At 30.9% G+C, this 16,989-nt stretch overlaps 1 protein-coding gene across 3 annotated transcripts in view; it reads right to left on the bottom strand.

The window, feature by feature from the left end:
• Positions 1 to 1,025: 1,025 nt before the first annotated feature.
• Positions 1,026 to 16,989, bottom strand: part of LOC139523050 (breast cancer anti-estrogen resistance protein 1-like) — a 47,687-nt gene continuing 31,723 nt past the window's right edge. For all 3 annotated transcript variants that reach the window (XM_071316805.1, XM_071316806.1, XM_071316804.1), the window contains exon 3: positions 1,026 to 6,245. In XM_071316805.1, the coding sequence (XP_071172906.1) occupies positions 3,729 to 6,245 (2,517 nt within the window). In that variant the 3' untranslated portion in view covers positions 1,026 to 3,728. The remainder of the gene's footprint in view (positions 6,246 to 16,989) is intronic.

Genomic DNA, 16,989 nt, shown 5'->3' with positions numbered 1-16,989 from the left:
TTATCTTGTTTTCTCATAAGTATGGTTTATGTCAGGATTGATGCCAGCTTATTAAAATAGTTTTAACAAATTTTAATGATCCATCGAATTTGCCGATTTTTAGGTGCACTTTTGATATGTTGCAGTTTATTATCAATTATAACTTTGTCCCATCTGGTATGTTAAAAGATGTTTGATTATATGTGTACTGACAGGATAAGAACTTGAAAATCATCTGTCAGACGAAATGTGGTGAAAAAATGTATCCTTATGTTAATGTGTTACCATAACTAATAAATAGATAGAAGAAGATGTGGTATGAGGCCAATGAGACAACTCTCTCATCCAAGTCACAATCTCAGTTGGATGTCCATTTGACTGTATGGTGTATGAGGTTTGCAGTCAACTCTGGTTAGAATAGAGACATATTTTATCCAAACCTCCAGTAAAACATGCCACGTTCTCTGCAAGTTGTAGAATTGTTCTAACAACTATTTTAGGAATCAGAAGGCAGCCTGTTGCAATGTTAAAATTTCTGCTTCGAAAAATCTATCCAATATGTCCCACTTTGGAGAACCTATGTATTGTATAAAAGTATTTTTTCTTGCCCTGTGTATGCATGAAATAATTGCCACTGACTGTTAAGTAACAAACATTCAAACAATCAATGTCTATTAAATATGATCCCACTAACATGTTCAACCCCGCCACATTCTATATGTATGTGCCTGTCCAAAGTCTGGAGCCTGTAATTCAGTTGTTGTTGTTTGTTGCTTTGTTACATGTTTGTTTTTCATTTTTTTGTACATTAATTAGGCTGTTAGTTCTCTTGTTTTCTTGTTTAACATTTGTGATTTTAGGGCCTTTTATAGCAGACTATGCAGTATGTGCTTTGCTCATTGGTAAAGGTCATACAGTATCCTATAGTTTTATGTCAATTTGTCTCTTGTGAAGAGTTGTCTCATTGGCAATTATACCACATCTTCTTTTTTATATTGTTATTGGTAAGGGATATTAAGTCAAATGTAGAGAAAATAAACACAATGCACAATTATAAATATTTAATAGTTATGTATATGCAATTTATACTTGTCATAGACATGATAAACAAATGTATCAAGGCACTAAATGGTCATTCATAATCATTCAACAACATTTGGTGACTCTTTCTTATCTTTTCACAGGAAAAAAATAAAGTAATATCAAAAGCTTAAAGAAGAAGAAGAAAATGTTTTAAAATGATAGGCAAGTGACAAGAAATATGATGATCAAAAGCAGTAGTTAAATTTGTTGAATTTCAGCCTTACTGGTTTTGTTTATTTGCACTTTATCTTTACTGAAAAACATAAAATTTGACAACATATTCCTGTTTTAATCACAATAAATATAATTTGGTTTATAAATTCTTGCATAAAATAATTGGTTTATATATAAAGGCATGCAAGTTTGTAAAATGGCATTTACTTAATAATCATACTGGTAATTTAAAACAGGTTGATGAATTGAGATTTATAAATGGTTACAATCTATACTTTCTTTGGTAGTCAACAGAACCTGTTAATCTGAGTACAGAGTTAATATATGATTGTCTGTTAATATAAGACTATTTCCAGGTTTGTGGTAGATGATTTAATCCCATGAAATACGTTAAATTGGAAGTTAGAAATTGGATGTAAAAACATATCTTGTACTTTTCTGATTCTAGGGTTAAGCATTTGGTGAGCAAACTTTAAAAAAAAATGTGCACATAGATATCTAAATATGTTGATCTCCCTAATTAGTTAAATAAACAGTAATGACACAAACATTAATATAATTTCTGTTTTCTCAAATGAGATTAGTGGTAGATTTGTTTCTGTAACGTAATAGATTTTATATCGACGAAGAACAAAATTAGTGACTTAAAAGTTTGACTAACTACCACAAATTTGGAGGATGCCTTTTATTTTATTAATTTACTTGCATAGTATTACATGTACTGTATAAAATGTACCGGGTATCAACGTTTCAAAAGCATACAGTTTTCCTAAATGTTCTGCAATTAATGGTCATTATTATTCAAGTTTTGTTAAGAACCTTACATGTTTCATGTGTAAATTTAGTCAGAAATAGCTCTAAATTGAGGAAATTTGAAACTTAAAAATTTTGAGAATTAAATTTGGAATAAAACGATAATTACGCTTTCAACAAAACTAATACTGATTACCATTATAAAAAATTTGTTAAAAAGTTGAATGGAAAAAAACTATGAACACAAAGAAAAAAAAAATGTCATAATAGATCTTTGTTTTAAATCTAGAATATACCTTTTACATGTAAGTGATACATCAGAGCAGATCTTGTATAAACACAACATTAAGTAAGCTAATACCAATATCTTTTCATTCTTAGGCCATTTCAATTTGAATATAGATAAGGGGAGACAATCCACAAAGTTCTACGCTGATGTAAACATTTCTGACTGCTTTTTACAAACTATAAAAGTTAATTCATATTAAATCTTGTTGCAGACCTGCTGCTTAGATAAAGAAATAGCCTAAGAAAGAAAGAAACAATATTATCAGCTAGAACTAATATAGCAATAATCATAAATAAATTTGAATTTTTACAATTCCTTTTCCTATTTTACAAGAATTTTCAAAAAAAATTTCTTCCCAATATATCATATATGTAAAATAAGTTCACTTGAATTATGTTATCTGGGAAGAAAATTATTTTAGTTTAATCTAATACATACAAGTTATATAATCATGGCAGTTGATTATACATGTACTACACTACATCATTTCATTGAAAAAATTGTCATAAATAAATATAAATTAAAATAGCACTTTCTGATGCAAATTACTACAATCTGTATGATTTTTAAATTTACAAATTATAATATAAATGAGATCATTTCTGAATAACATACCTTTACTGAATAAATGTACTGCTATAACCACTGACCAATCCTAGCGGTCATAATAACGAGCATTAATATAAAATGCTTTATGTTATCATTTTTTATGAGCACCTTTGAAGAGTGAATAACAAATTTAAACTGATATGTTACTAAAAATTATCAAAAGTTTAAATCTTATCAAAAACGTTTCAATATTTTGGTTACAAAATTATTTTTTTTAAGGTTGAATTGAATTTTGAATGGCCATGAAAACTAAAATGTAAATTTTTATAAAAAAAATATTGTAAGTACCAGTACTTGTACTTCCATGAAACTTTTGTTAGATGATGTATCAAAATAAACAGCATATAACTCAATTAAAATGAATAGATTCCAAAAAGTTCAAAATCAAATTGTCCAAAAAGGGAAATAACTCATTATTTCACAATAGAAAATATATGTATTTATTCACAATTTTTTTTTCGAATTATTGTTGTATTTTAACCTTTGTGGTGGCTTCTTTCTTTTCTGTTTTATCTTTTTAACCTACATGATGGACTAAGTCATTTCTAGAGTGCATTTAGATTATATACCATGTAGGGTAGAATGGTAACAGAGAAACTGAAAAGGGCCCGTACCTGAAACCTTACACAAATTGATAGATTTAATACAATAATGTAAAATATGTCACCTTTTAAAAAAAAATAGCAGAAAAATATACTTTTTGTATTTAGCTTTTTGAAGTGCTGTCAACTGATGGTTTTATTGCTTATTTCTAACATGATCTCCAAAATCAAGGGAATACTGGTACTTAATAACATTTATAAGACATTTATGTAAGCTTAGTATCAAGATAAAAAGAGCACTATAAAGCAGAAGCCTGTCCTATCACAAGTTTCAGTTCATACGCAGCGTGAGAAACATCGACAACTCTATCCACCATTTCCTGCACAGCAGGAATAGATGGGTATTGTAATGCTGCAGTTTTAGTCGCAGATACTGTCAATTTGAGAATATCACATAAATGATTTGCACAATGCATTATTTTATTTCTAACTTCAATATTCATCAGGTTTCTGTGCAGTGTGTCCCCGATATATACAAGTTTATGAGCGGAAACAACAACGAATTTACTGTTTGATATAAATATTTTTGGTCCATGTCCACATTCAATACAAGTGAAGAATGCATCAACAGCATTGGTCAGTAAAGTTGAATGAGTATCTAACTGACTTGAATAATAACAGACCACTTGTTTATCATTTGGATCTAGTTTGATTGTTGATGGTAGGGAAGTTGGCGACGTTAGTTTGAAATTTCTGTCAACTGGTGTTTTCACAAATAATGGTTCAGGATTACCTTTGTTGGATAATATATCATCCATGCTATTTGATTTTTTCATGAATTGTTTTGATGGGGAATTTTCTCGCATCGGTGAGCCTGAACGACTCCCAATTTTAGGAGGTGTTAATTCTCTCATTGGGGATGTTTCTTTCACAGGTTTATCATCCAGATCAGGATGGAGGTTTTGCTGCTCCAATTTTGAATTATCTATTTTTGTTTTAGAAACATCCAAACCTTCAGGCGAATCCAAGTGCACATAATCGTATTCTTCGATAATTTCATTCTCATCTTTAACGTTATCTTGTGCTTTATAGGTATCCATTGACATTTGTTTGAATTCTTCAGATAACCTTCTGAAATCTCCTGAATCCCGTTTAAATTCAACAGAAGCAGTCTTTGAATCAAAACTCATTGACTTTTTATCTGTTGGTGTTGGTGGCAGCGGTCTTGGTGGTGCAGGCAGGGGTCGGCCTTGAACATTAGTAATACTAGGTTTTGGCAAAACAGATGGTTTCTGAGCCACTGGTGGCTTTGGTGGTGTTGAAAAACTATGATTTGAGTCCTGAGCTCTTTTGAACAGTAATGTAGAGTTGCCATGAATGAGTGAAACCATCTTTTTAACATCCGTTGTGAGATCTTTTGAAATTGATCCAATTTTGCCTAAATCATCATCTTTTGAAGCATCATTTGACATCAGACTAGATAACTGCCAATTGATAAAATCTAGATTCTTTAAACATGCCTTGATTTGGTCCAGATTTTGTAACAATGGACATAATTGTTTTGTCAGTTTATTTATGAGTTTCTTTTCTGGCAGTTTAGCAGAGTTTGCTAATGTACCTTGGGCAAATTCAAGAAATTCTTCCAAAGTTGCCTTTACTTTAGTACATGCTGATTTGATATTGTACAAATTAGGTTCCAGAACATCTTTCCTTCGCCAGCTACTACTTATAAAGCTACACAATTTTGTTGTAGCCTTTTGCACATCTTGCTGCAGTTTAACCATCAAATCCATGGCTGCATCAAGATCATAAGGCAATTCATCATAAATTGGAATGTCAGAATTTCTAGAGTCCAAACTACAAATTGATAACCTGTACCCTTCATCTGTACTTTCAGATGAATCTGATTTTGAGGAAAACATGGAGTCCCTTGTCACTTGTGGTGGAATATCATAAACACCACCACATCTCTCTCCCCTAGTAAGAGTTCTGTCCCCAGATTTTTCTCTTCTCCTAGATTTACCATCAAGCTCATCAGAAAGAAAGTTCTTTTCATTTTTACGCACAAGTGTATTACTTTTTGGTACATCATATATATCATCAATATCATGTTCAATGACAGAGGATTGATCAGCGATATCATAAGCATTTTCAGTGTGCTTTCCCGGACTGATAAAAGAGTCGCTGTGAGACTTAGGGATGTCATAATCTGCTTTTGGTACATCATAATCCTCCATAGAATCTGTAACAGATTTCTGTTTTTGTGGAGAATCATACATGTCCAATCCTGAGTCAGCTGATGGCTGTTTATGATGATTAAAAGGCAAAGCTTGCAGTCTTGATGGAGGTACATCATAAAAGTCATGGGGTGAAATATCCATGCTTGAACGAGCAGAATCAGTCATGCTTTCCTGATTGGATCCTTGATTTCTACCACTACCATGACTACTTTTGTTTGAAGCACTACTGGATGAAAATGATTCATTGGATAAATGAGAAAGGTGGGATAAGTTTGACATAATGCTGGAACGATTCGATAGTGATGTTGGAACATCATAGAATTCTGTTGGAAATAAACTCTGTGGTGTCATTTGATTGTTTTCTTGATTGTGCTGGAAATTCTTCTGTTGTGGTGGAGTGTCATAATCCAATTGTTCAAAACTATTTTGGCTGTTGAGTTTTGGTGGTGTGTCATAGTTCTCCTGACCTTCTATTGGTTGGGGACGTGTTTGAGGCACATCATAATCCTGTGTTGGCATTTCGGGAGATTCAAAGATAAATTGTTGTTGGTTTCCTGTCTTCGTTGGTGTTCCAACCTGAAAACAAAAGGGATAAAATTAATATATTGCATGAACTGTAATTCTTAAAGATTTAAAATAAAACTGTCAAGACTTTAAACATAAATGGCAAGCTTTATTCCTGGCTCAGAATATTAACCTGAAAATTCGTGTTGAAGAAACATAGATTCCACAACAGCAACAAGTGCATTACAATATTTCTCCACTCGAGACAGTTAGATTTTAATATTTAAAGCGCGAGGCTTGCTGAGCTTTTTAAATAATTAAAACTTAACTGTTGAGAGTGGAGACATATCGTAATACACAAGTTACAGTGGTGGAATCTGTTTCTCTTATGCTTTTTATCCTTCCTTTTCAAAGATTTGAGGAAAGTTGTGTACTTTTCATGTGACATCATCAGGCATGGTTGCCTTTTTTTATGACGTCACAATAAGAAAATTCAGAAGAAAACAAGAAAATTTAAAGTCATAATTAATTTTCAACCAATCATTTGCCGAGAACATATTTTTTACTGAGTGAGGAGAAATATTTTTCTCACACCGGTCAGGAAATATGAAAATAGCACAAAAATTAAAGAAAGTACATTCTCAATAAATTGAAAAATTTTGTGTGAGAAGATGCACATTCTCAGTAGAAAAATATGGCCATTTACAAGTACCAAAATACAAAGTCTAATTGTCAATAACTTCATTCATCTGGCAGGAGATTTATTACTTTTATCAATTGTACATATTATATAATTTTCATATAAAACCATGATATTTTGTAACTTTTCAAATTGCCAAATCTTATTCTTTATTGCATAACTATATTTCATAATGCATATATCCTCATAAAACTGCCTCAATATCTCCTTGGCTGATTGTCAATATCAACAATCACAATCTAATTATAGATAAGACAAACATATTAAACTTTCTTCAGACAAAATATACACAACGGAATGTTTGTCAGTAATGTTATCATTAATTATAATTACAATATTTACACTAAGTTATTATCAATCAAGCTAAGATAACGAATTAAGCATGGATATAATGATAATTTTTGGCAGTTTTGGCACCTATCTACTTTCATTTTTTGATTGCATAAATTCTTTCTGCTCTGTTGGGTGTCGAAAATAACCACAAGTTATGCATCTGATAGTATTTATAGGTAATATTTATTAGTCATCAGAATTCTTAAACATGTAAACATGTCTGATGTTTGAAAAATCTAATTGAATCAAACAACAAAAACCTGGAATCAGTGTCAAAAATCTGCCAAATCAAAGAATTGTTCTGAGTTATCTCCCTTATATCACTGACAATAAATAACCTGTTTACAGGTCTGGCAGTTTTACTGATATCATGTGATCAAGATAATAACAAATAAACAAATTAATCAATCATTGTAATCAACAGCTTCCAAAAAAACAACCTGTTTATTGTAAACAATAAACAAATATAATACCTGTCCAAAACCATTATGAATACACAGACTTCAACTACCAAAGTGCATTTTGGAAAAAAACAAAGCAATACTTTTGTATAACCTTACAAGAAAGTACAATTCTATAAAAAGGATATTTGTTCACCAAAAGATTATTTCTATGATTCATACCTGAATATGAAATCAATCAAAGAGTGTTTTTTGTATAATTAACTTTGTATTTTGCACTTTAAATTACACAATTTTAATTCATATTGGACTTTTAAAAATTGATCCCTCCCACCCTATGAGATGTAAATATATGTCTCATATAACTTTAAAATTGCAAAATCAGACATGTAATAATTTTGAATACAGAATAGAGAATTTTGCAATACATCATTCTTTACTAAGTTCAAATCAATTCATATTAAACATAATACAATCCATCAAAAACCCTCCCCAAGTTACGTTAAGCTTCTATAAGCCTTCAGAATCTTGATATAAAAAGATGCAGTATAAATAGTGTCATTTCTAACATGTAATTTATGTATTTACCTTGTAAGGATGTATAAAGAAGTCTACACTTTGTAGGTAAATTAGCAACAATGGACAGTTTGTTTTACTTGTGCAGACTTTTACAACTTCTTTTTTTCTGTCTGTGAGAAAAGTATAGAAAAACAAACAAATGCACTTATATCATTAAAAGAAATAAATCATGCATAAATTTGAGTTATCTGCATTCTGCACTGAACAAAACCACTTGAGAAAAAGAAGCCAAGAATTTTATCTCTATTTAAAATCTTTAATGAGTCCTTTGTTTCCTTTAAAACAATGGAGATCAGTCATTGCATATTTGTCAAGCGACAAACCATGTAAATGTGGCGAACATCCTGTGAACAACCCCAAGCACCTCTTTAACCCAGATTTTATTCAAATCCTCGACACCTGAAAAATTGTATTGAAAAGTTGAGTCTAGTCTTCCATGTTTTTGGCACTTGGTATATATGTTTACCTTGTATATACCTAGTAGTGTCTACCACACCTTATTAGGAGAATTTCTATAAGTTCTCAAATATTGGGATATCAAAACGTAAACTTAATACAAACAGAAGTTTATAACACACCTAAACACTTTATGGTTCAATGAGAACTCCCAACAACAGAAAATTTGGTCAAATATCTATCTTAGGTTTTTTTGTTTATGACAAATATGGGATATATACAAATATACATACCAACAAATCTTATGCACAAATAGTGAAAATTTGTTTATTACATCCAAAAGAGTAAATTTCAATGAAAATTTGTTTTTTCACAACCAATAGGAGTATATTTCAAAGAGAATGCATCAAGTTTCTAAATATATCCTGATGGAGAGCCTGACAATTATATGTAGGATAAAGTATACAATAGGAGATATGGTATGATTGCCAATGAGACAACTATCCACCAGAGTTCAAATGAGGAAGATCAAAAAAAATTATAGGTCACTTACAGTATGTCCTTAACAATGAGGAAAACCCATATCATTTAGTCAGCTATAAAAGGCCTGACCAGGATACATTGGAGTGCAACACTTCATTTTCTTCAACTCGAGTTAAATTTGCTCTTTTTAATTATAGTGAAACCTACACTTCTAATAGTCTGCTCTTGTCATTTAAACTTTCCAAGTTCTACCTTCAAATTAGTTTTAAAAGGTTACTATTTAGCATGTTAAAGGTCAATAAATTGAAGAAAACTGCTTTTGGTTATAAAATAAGTGCATTGTCATTATGATCCTGACACCAAAAGACATCACTTCAAATTGTCTGTCACATTATTAAATCAATAACTACTAGTTATTCCATCATCAAACAATAACCTTACTAAACCTCTGCATAGAACTTGTTATACTCCTGAAGGCAGTACAATATCACGTTTTCTCATCCAACTATTGGGTATATAATTACCCCTCCATGTTAGAAACACTTGACAAAATTTGACAGTGATAAATTACAATTACTTCACAAAATGTCATTAAATACTTCTCCAATTTTTCAAATTAAATGCAGAATTGTGCAGACTGAAATAATCCTCTTTGTTTGTAAAGTTCACTAATTTGTTTAATTTCCTCTTTGAAGTTATAAAAATATCTGGTTCCTCCTGAGATCAGGAATTATTGACTTGTTATCTGAATCCTACCATCTGTCAGTTTGTATTTTGTTCTAGCTGATCATTCTATATAGCAGGAAAGGCAATGATATGAGACACATATTGAAACAAGCATGAAGACAGACAGAAACAGCCAAAATATGTCAGAAAGACAATGGAAAAGTTATTAAAACAAGAGGAAATAAAAGAAAAGGCCAGCACATATTATAAAGCTTGCAAGACCAGAGCAGAGAAAAAATGCCTTATTGTAAAGAAAAAGAAAAGACATGATCACATTAAAAAACTTCACTCAGATTGAAAATAAATGCAATTTCTGGTGTTTTTTTTTACTCTATCTATATAGTAAAACTACAATATTTTTTTCCGACTCTCTATTTTTTTAACCTCGATCTGAGGTTGTGATTCTTTAGGTACAAAAAGTATTCTGCAATCTTAATCACTGTGATTCATTTGGACTGCTGACAAAAATGTGACAAGCGAATATGTAATCAGGTCACACCAACTAATTAATATTTTAAGTTATTAATGAATTATATAATAAAGTGCACAATTATTTCAACAGCATGTCATAATGATCATATGTTTCAAAGAAATATTTGACCTTTCACAATTAATTAAAACTAAAATAAGTAATTTTTAAATATAGGTTTCTTAGCATGATTCTTTTAATTTAAAATAAATCATTCCCACCCAGGTAGGCAAATCTACAAAGGTTAAACAGTTTGTGTTAAAATCTGCAACCTATCTGATTATTATTTGGTTAAAATCAAATTAATGTTACACTTAACAGACATATTTTTTTTCTCTGTCTCATGTTTTCTTTGCCTCATGTTTTATTCATCCTTATTAAATGTTTTACCCTCAAATCAATCATTCTACTATTCATATACAGTCTTTAACAATGAGCAAAACCCATACTGAATTGTCAGTTATAGAGCTATAATAGATCTGGTTAATTTGTAAGCTTTCCCTTTGTTCCAGATTTTAAACTTTTCTGGTGAACCTTTTCTGATCCAGTCTTGGGAACTCCACTCCATACACCCCTTTCGCATCCTCTTATCATTCATATAACCCATTTTACATTTAAAATTATTTTACTGACTTTTGACTCTCGAAATCAGTATTTTACTTCAACAAAATTACATCATACAAAAATATATTCTGCAGCAGCACCTGCATGAACTGTCAGATGAAGTTTCAGAATTAATTCCAACCCATTACCAGCCAGAGAACACTTAATGAGATTGTTGCATAACAAATCAATTTCAAAGCTCAAATAGTTTTTTCTTTGATAAATTTCAGGAAGCTCCAACTGTTTTGAGTGATATAGTTATTTGTAGTCAGACAAAAATAAAATTTTGATAATTCTGATATGAATCTCCTACCTGCTTTATCTATAAGGTCTCAATACCAGAACAATGTTTGCTAGGAGTGAGATTGTGTCGAATGCCAGTGGATATATAATTCGTAACTTTTCATAATCAATAACAATGAAACAGAATACATTTATTATTTCATGGTTATGAATACAAATGAGTTGATTTTCAAATTTGATTTGAATACTAAATTTTGATAATGTCATTGGTATACTGTGACCTTTACAGAATTCAAATTAATGTTAAATAGTAAATACACCATGTACATAGCACATAAAGGTCACTGAACACTGATGAATTTATTGAAGTTTTAAAAGTTTGCACTATGTCCACAAAAGAACTATAACTATTTAGTTTGTTCAAAATGTATTTATAGCTCAGAGCCTCAGATATACACATTCTTATTCTGGAGATCATACAGTAAAGTCACAATAAGGCTTGAAATCTGGCTGAATAATTGTCACATTATTTTTCTTTGACCAATGACTTCATATGTTCTAAGGAGTAACTGAATTTATCAACATCCTCAAACTTTCATAAATAAAAGATTGATTGATTGATTAATAGCTGCTTAACTCCAATGCTTAGGTTTTGAGAATTACAAAATAGATCCTCAAAAGAGTGAATCTGTATATCATTAAGTTGGAGGCTGGTATTGTTACCTCACATGATAATTACAAACAATCTAGCCCATCATAACAGGGAAGTTTTCACACCTTTTCATCATATATAACACATCTGGTATTTTCTACAAATTCCATCATATTTCAATCATCTAATGCCATGCATATACAATCAAGGTTAGAACGAACTTAGGATTTTTATTCTGTTACATCTGGAAGTAGCTTACCAAGAATTATAGCTTTTTTTATTTACAACTGAATTATTTCTGTTGCCATAAAGGAGCCGTAAAATGCATTTAGGATAAATAAGCTCTCATCCAATTTTAAGTGCCTACCATTCATTTTATCTGCTTTCTTCCACTAGTACCATCTGAGGTGTCTGCCATATTAAATAAGTTATAATTTCCTATGTTCAGTCTTCAGTGGAAAGCGAAATTGGGGTTAAATTAAATTAAAATTAAAATCATATTAAAGGCAACATGTGTACTAAGTTTGATTGGATTGCAACTTCATCAAATACTATCTTGACCAAAAACTTAAACCAAACACATTAACTTGAAGCGGGACAGAATAAAGAAGAACAAACTGAGGCAGAAACTGAAAAACATCATGCAACTAGGTGGGGCACAAATATTAACAATTCATTAACCCCCTGTGCTTGTTGTCCTTCACCAACATTAGATTCAGAAGTTCTCAAGTTATCAATGGCTCTGCAGATCCTATCCACTACAACTTTACAAAATGTATTGCACTGGCAATCTTGCTTTTACCCAACAAAATACTTCACTCCTAAGAACATAGACTAAGCTGCACTAAAATGTGTATGATTTATGATCAATTTTACTCTTGAGATTTTTTGCGAAAAGAGCTGCTAAATTACTCTTTACTTGAGCCTAATAAGACCATGCAAAACTGCTGTGAAGAATGTTTTTCAGAACTGTGCCAATAAAGAAAGTGCACATTAGTCCCGAAGTGATTTTTCTTTTTCTGAGGTATTTAAACATATAAGTTTTAATAACAGATATATTTCACTGGAAATATTATGAATTTCTGCAACACTAACTTTGTAGGGGCAATCCATAATCCATAAAAAAAAAAGTAACTTCACTGATGAAAGTCTGATAAAATTTGATGTAAAAAGACCAAGGGCTATGAGCCAAAAATTAGGTGTGATAAATAAGTGTAATCTATTAGCTGGACCAGAAAATTTGCAGTTTTGACAAACATTCAAATCAAATTGTATACATATGAATAATTCATTTCAAAGGTGGAGTCATTTCGAGTCAATATGCATCTTCATATTTAATCAAGATCTAAACAGGACATTTTTTATAACTATTTTATAAGTTACAGCCATGGGCAAGACACTAACTATAAAATTTGTCAAACTGGCCAAAATATTATGATAATTATGTCAAGTTCAGTATCTATTTATCAGTCACAGTAGTCTATCTATTGCTTGACAAACTAGGTATTCTAAAAGTGTCACTTATAATTTAAAAGATGTCAGGCTTACCTGTAAAAACTTCGCTATAGTATACAGACTCAGAATATGATATTGATCAATACAATGTCTGCATGGTATTTGTAAGATTTGTACAATAGTCACATAGCATTGCAGATTAGTTTTTGTTTTGCTGGTCAATAATATCAAGATGTTCCCTCCTATGCTTACTTAGGTATAAAAGATTACTTATACTCAGACAGTTTCTTCATAAAATTTGTAATGCTTGAAAAAATATGTCAATATTTACCTAGCGCAATTCTTAATAGTTCAAATTCATCTATTATTAGACTTTTTTTATCATCTTTTTAAGTACTAGCTGTCATAAGATTTAAAATTAGAACAATGAAAAATGAGCTGAAAGTTTTTGGTTTAATTTTATTAGGATAACATAAACATTTCAATTTTAGAAACATCTCCACCCAGATCAAGAAATAACAATATCTATCAAAATAGCTTCTTGATAATGAAATCTTCATGCAATGATGCCTAAATGAAATTTGCAGACATTAAAAAGTTATTTACAGCCAGTCCTCGAAGGGCAAATCAACATTCTATAAAAAAAATCTTACATAAAAATAAGTTTTTAGTAAAAGTACAAGTCTGTTGGCTGGAAGCAGACAGTATAGGGCATATTTTGCATTTGTCACTGAGTGGGGCTGAGATCTATAACACCCTCATCATTTTATTGTATACACATTTTTATACATGTCTAAATTGACCATAATGTGAAATAGTTTTTTATATTGTTGACCTTATTTTGACCCAACTTGCAGGGTTTATTTAAATATTCTGGCAACTCACAGGACTACAGAACTAACTATTGGCACCAACAAACAAAAATCATACACATAAATTATTTTGAGAAGTGCCATGAATTCTGATTTCAACAACAACAAATGGAGACAAGCAAGGCAGACAAGACAAGGCTGCAAAGATACCAGTACAACAAAAACTAAATCAGGGGAGATAACTCTGATAACCTGTTTCTTTGTGTACCATCATAAAACTGTCAGTTTCTATTCAACTGGATGCACATCTGCTGTAAAACTATATCACATAAAAAGAAATCTTGCAGTGTATTTATGTCAATGATTATGTAATAATAGCTTTATGAAGTCTCAAAACACACCAAAATTAATCAAATTTGGTGAAATAATGGAAAAAACAGAAATCTGATGTTGCCTTCCCTACCAAATGTGATTCAGTATGTGCAATCAATTTTCTTTGTTTATTAGTCATAACTGTAAAGATATTGAGTGCTGTTTGAAGTCGATCAAACAGAAAAAAAAGATCGTTAATGATTAATAGAGATTTAAACAAACTTTCTAACAATAGATCTTTCTCTGGGGATATTTGCAAATCTATTAAACCTTAAACTAAGCAATTTAGTAGCTGTTATTAACAAAAATACTGAACATAAAAAGTCCAGGTCAGGGCTAAGCAGCTTTTTCTTTTTTCCTGTGAGAATATTTTTTACTTTTTTTGTTGTTTTCAGTCTTTTTAAATATCTGTACGGGAATACCACAGCATAAAAGCAAAAAAATATGTATTTCCTATACTTTTAATTGTGATTTTTGTATCATTATAACATTGCACTTAAAAAATGGCAGAAAAAATATAACCATCTTTTTTTACCGGTACTCTTTTTCCAGCACTGAGTACTTTATGTTGATAATTTACCTTTTGTTGGAACTTCCTTCAAAAGTAAAATACCCTTACCCATCATCTCAGCATTATGAGCCAGGTAAAGATAATTGTTTACCTTTCAGGGATGGGTTTATGCTAGAATTGTATCATATAAACAAAATGGCAAAAACAAGAAATTTACTAAAAGCTGCGATTCATATATTTTGAGCCTAACTCATTGCTTTTCATGTCAAGGAACAAGTAATGTTCTCAAAGATACAGAGACAACAGGAATGAAATATTATTTTTTTTAAAGTAACTTAACTTTTAATGAAAAGGCTACAAAGACAAAATGTGCAGACAAAGAAAACCTGATATCTTCCTAAACTATTTATTATCTTACAAAAATGTTGTGGTCAGAGTTCTTTACATAAAAAAGTCTACCTTTACATTGTACGAATTCCAATCTGATCCACTATTCATCAACAAATACAAAGATTTAACTGACATTCTACATGGAAATCAATTAACAATAATTGAGGATTTTATCAGTTTTCTACAATTAAATTGTTCCCTGACAGGCCGGTTATCATTGGGATAATTAGTGACATTGACAGAACTCTCAACATGGACATAGTTATTGATGTTCACTCAATCTGTTCATAATAGAACATTTAACCAATCTAAACTGTACCATTCATATTAAACTTAAGTGTATCCATTCTAAACTGTACCATTCATATTAAACTTAAGTGTATCCAATCTAAAATGTACCATTCATATTAAACTTAAGTGTATCCAATCTAAACTGTACCATTCATATTAAACTTAAGTGTATCCATTCTAAACTGTACCATTCATATTAAACTTAAGTGTATCCGTTCTAAACTGTACCATTCATATTAAACTTAAGTGTATCCAATCTAAACTGTACCATTTATATTATACTTTTACAGGGAAAATTGTCCCAGATATCAAATCTAAACTGTACCATTCATATCAAACTTTAGTGAAAATTGTCCCAGCATATCAAATCTAAACTGTACCATTCATATCAAACTTAAGTGAAAATGGTCCCAGCATATCAAATCTAAACTGTACCATTCATATCAAACTTAAGTGAAAATTGTCCCTGCATATCAAATCTAAACTGTACCATTTATATCAAACTTAAGTGTATCCAATCTAAACTGTACCATTCATATTAAACTTAAGTGTATCACATCTAAACTCTACCATTCATATTAAACTTAAGTGTATCCAATCTAAACTGTACCATTCATATTAAACTTAAGTGTATTCAATCTAAACTGTACCATTCATATTAAACTTAAGAGTATTCAATCTAAACTGTACCATTCATATTAAACTTAAGTGTATTCAATCTAAACTGTACCATTCATATTAAACTTAAGTGTATTCAATCTAAACTGTACCATTTATATGAAGTCTGGAGCTGGCATATCAGTTAACTGCTAGTAGTCTTTTGTTATTTATGTATTATTGTCATTTTGTTTATTTTCTTTGGTTACATCTTCTGACATCAGACTCGGATTTCTCTTGAACTGAATTTTAATGTGCGTATTGTTATGCGTTTACTTTACTACATTGGTTAGAGGTATAGGGGGAGGGTTGAGATCTCACAAACATGTTTAACCCCGCCGCATTCTTGCGCCTGTCCCAAGTCAGGAGCCTCTGGCCTTTGTTAGTCTTGTATTATTTTAATTTTAGTTTCTTGTGTACAATTTGGAAATTAGTATGGCGTTCATTATCACTGGACTAGTATATATTTGTTTAGGGGCCAGCTGAAGGACGCCTCCGGGTGCGGGAATTTCTCGCTACATTGAAGACCTGTTGGTGACCCTCTGCTGTTGTTTTTTATTTGGTCGGGTTGTTGTCTCTTTGACACATTCCCCATTTCCATTCTCAATTTTATCATTTATATTAAACTTAAGTGAAAATTGTCCCAGCAGTTGTTAATCCAGGAACTCATCAGATTATGTGTATAGGTATAGATGTTGACCAGGAACTCATCAGATTATGTGTATAGGTATAGATGATGACCA

This window comes from Mytilus edulis, chromosome 5 (assembly GCF_963676685.1).
Source record: "Mytilus edulis chromosome 5, xbMytEdul2.2, whole genome shotgun sequence".
In the NCBI taxonomy this organism is placed as follows: domain Eukaryota; kingdom Metazoa; phylum Mollusca; class Bivalvia; order Mytilida; family Mytilidae; genus Mytilus; species Mytilus edulis.
The sequence above is the reverse complement of the archived record's forward strand: the minus strand, read 5'-3'. Positions and strand labels throughout refer to the sequence as shown.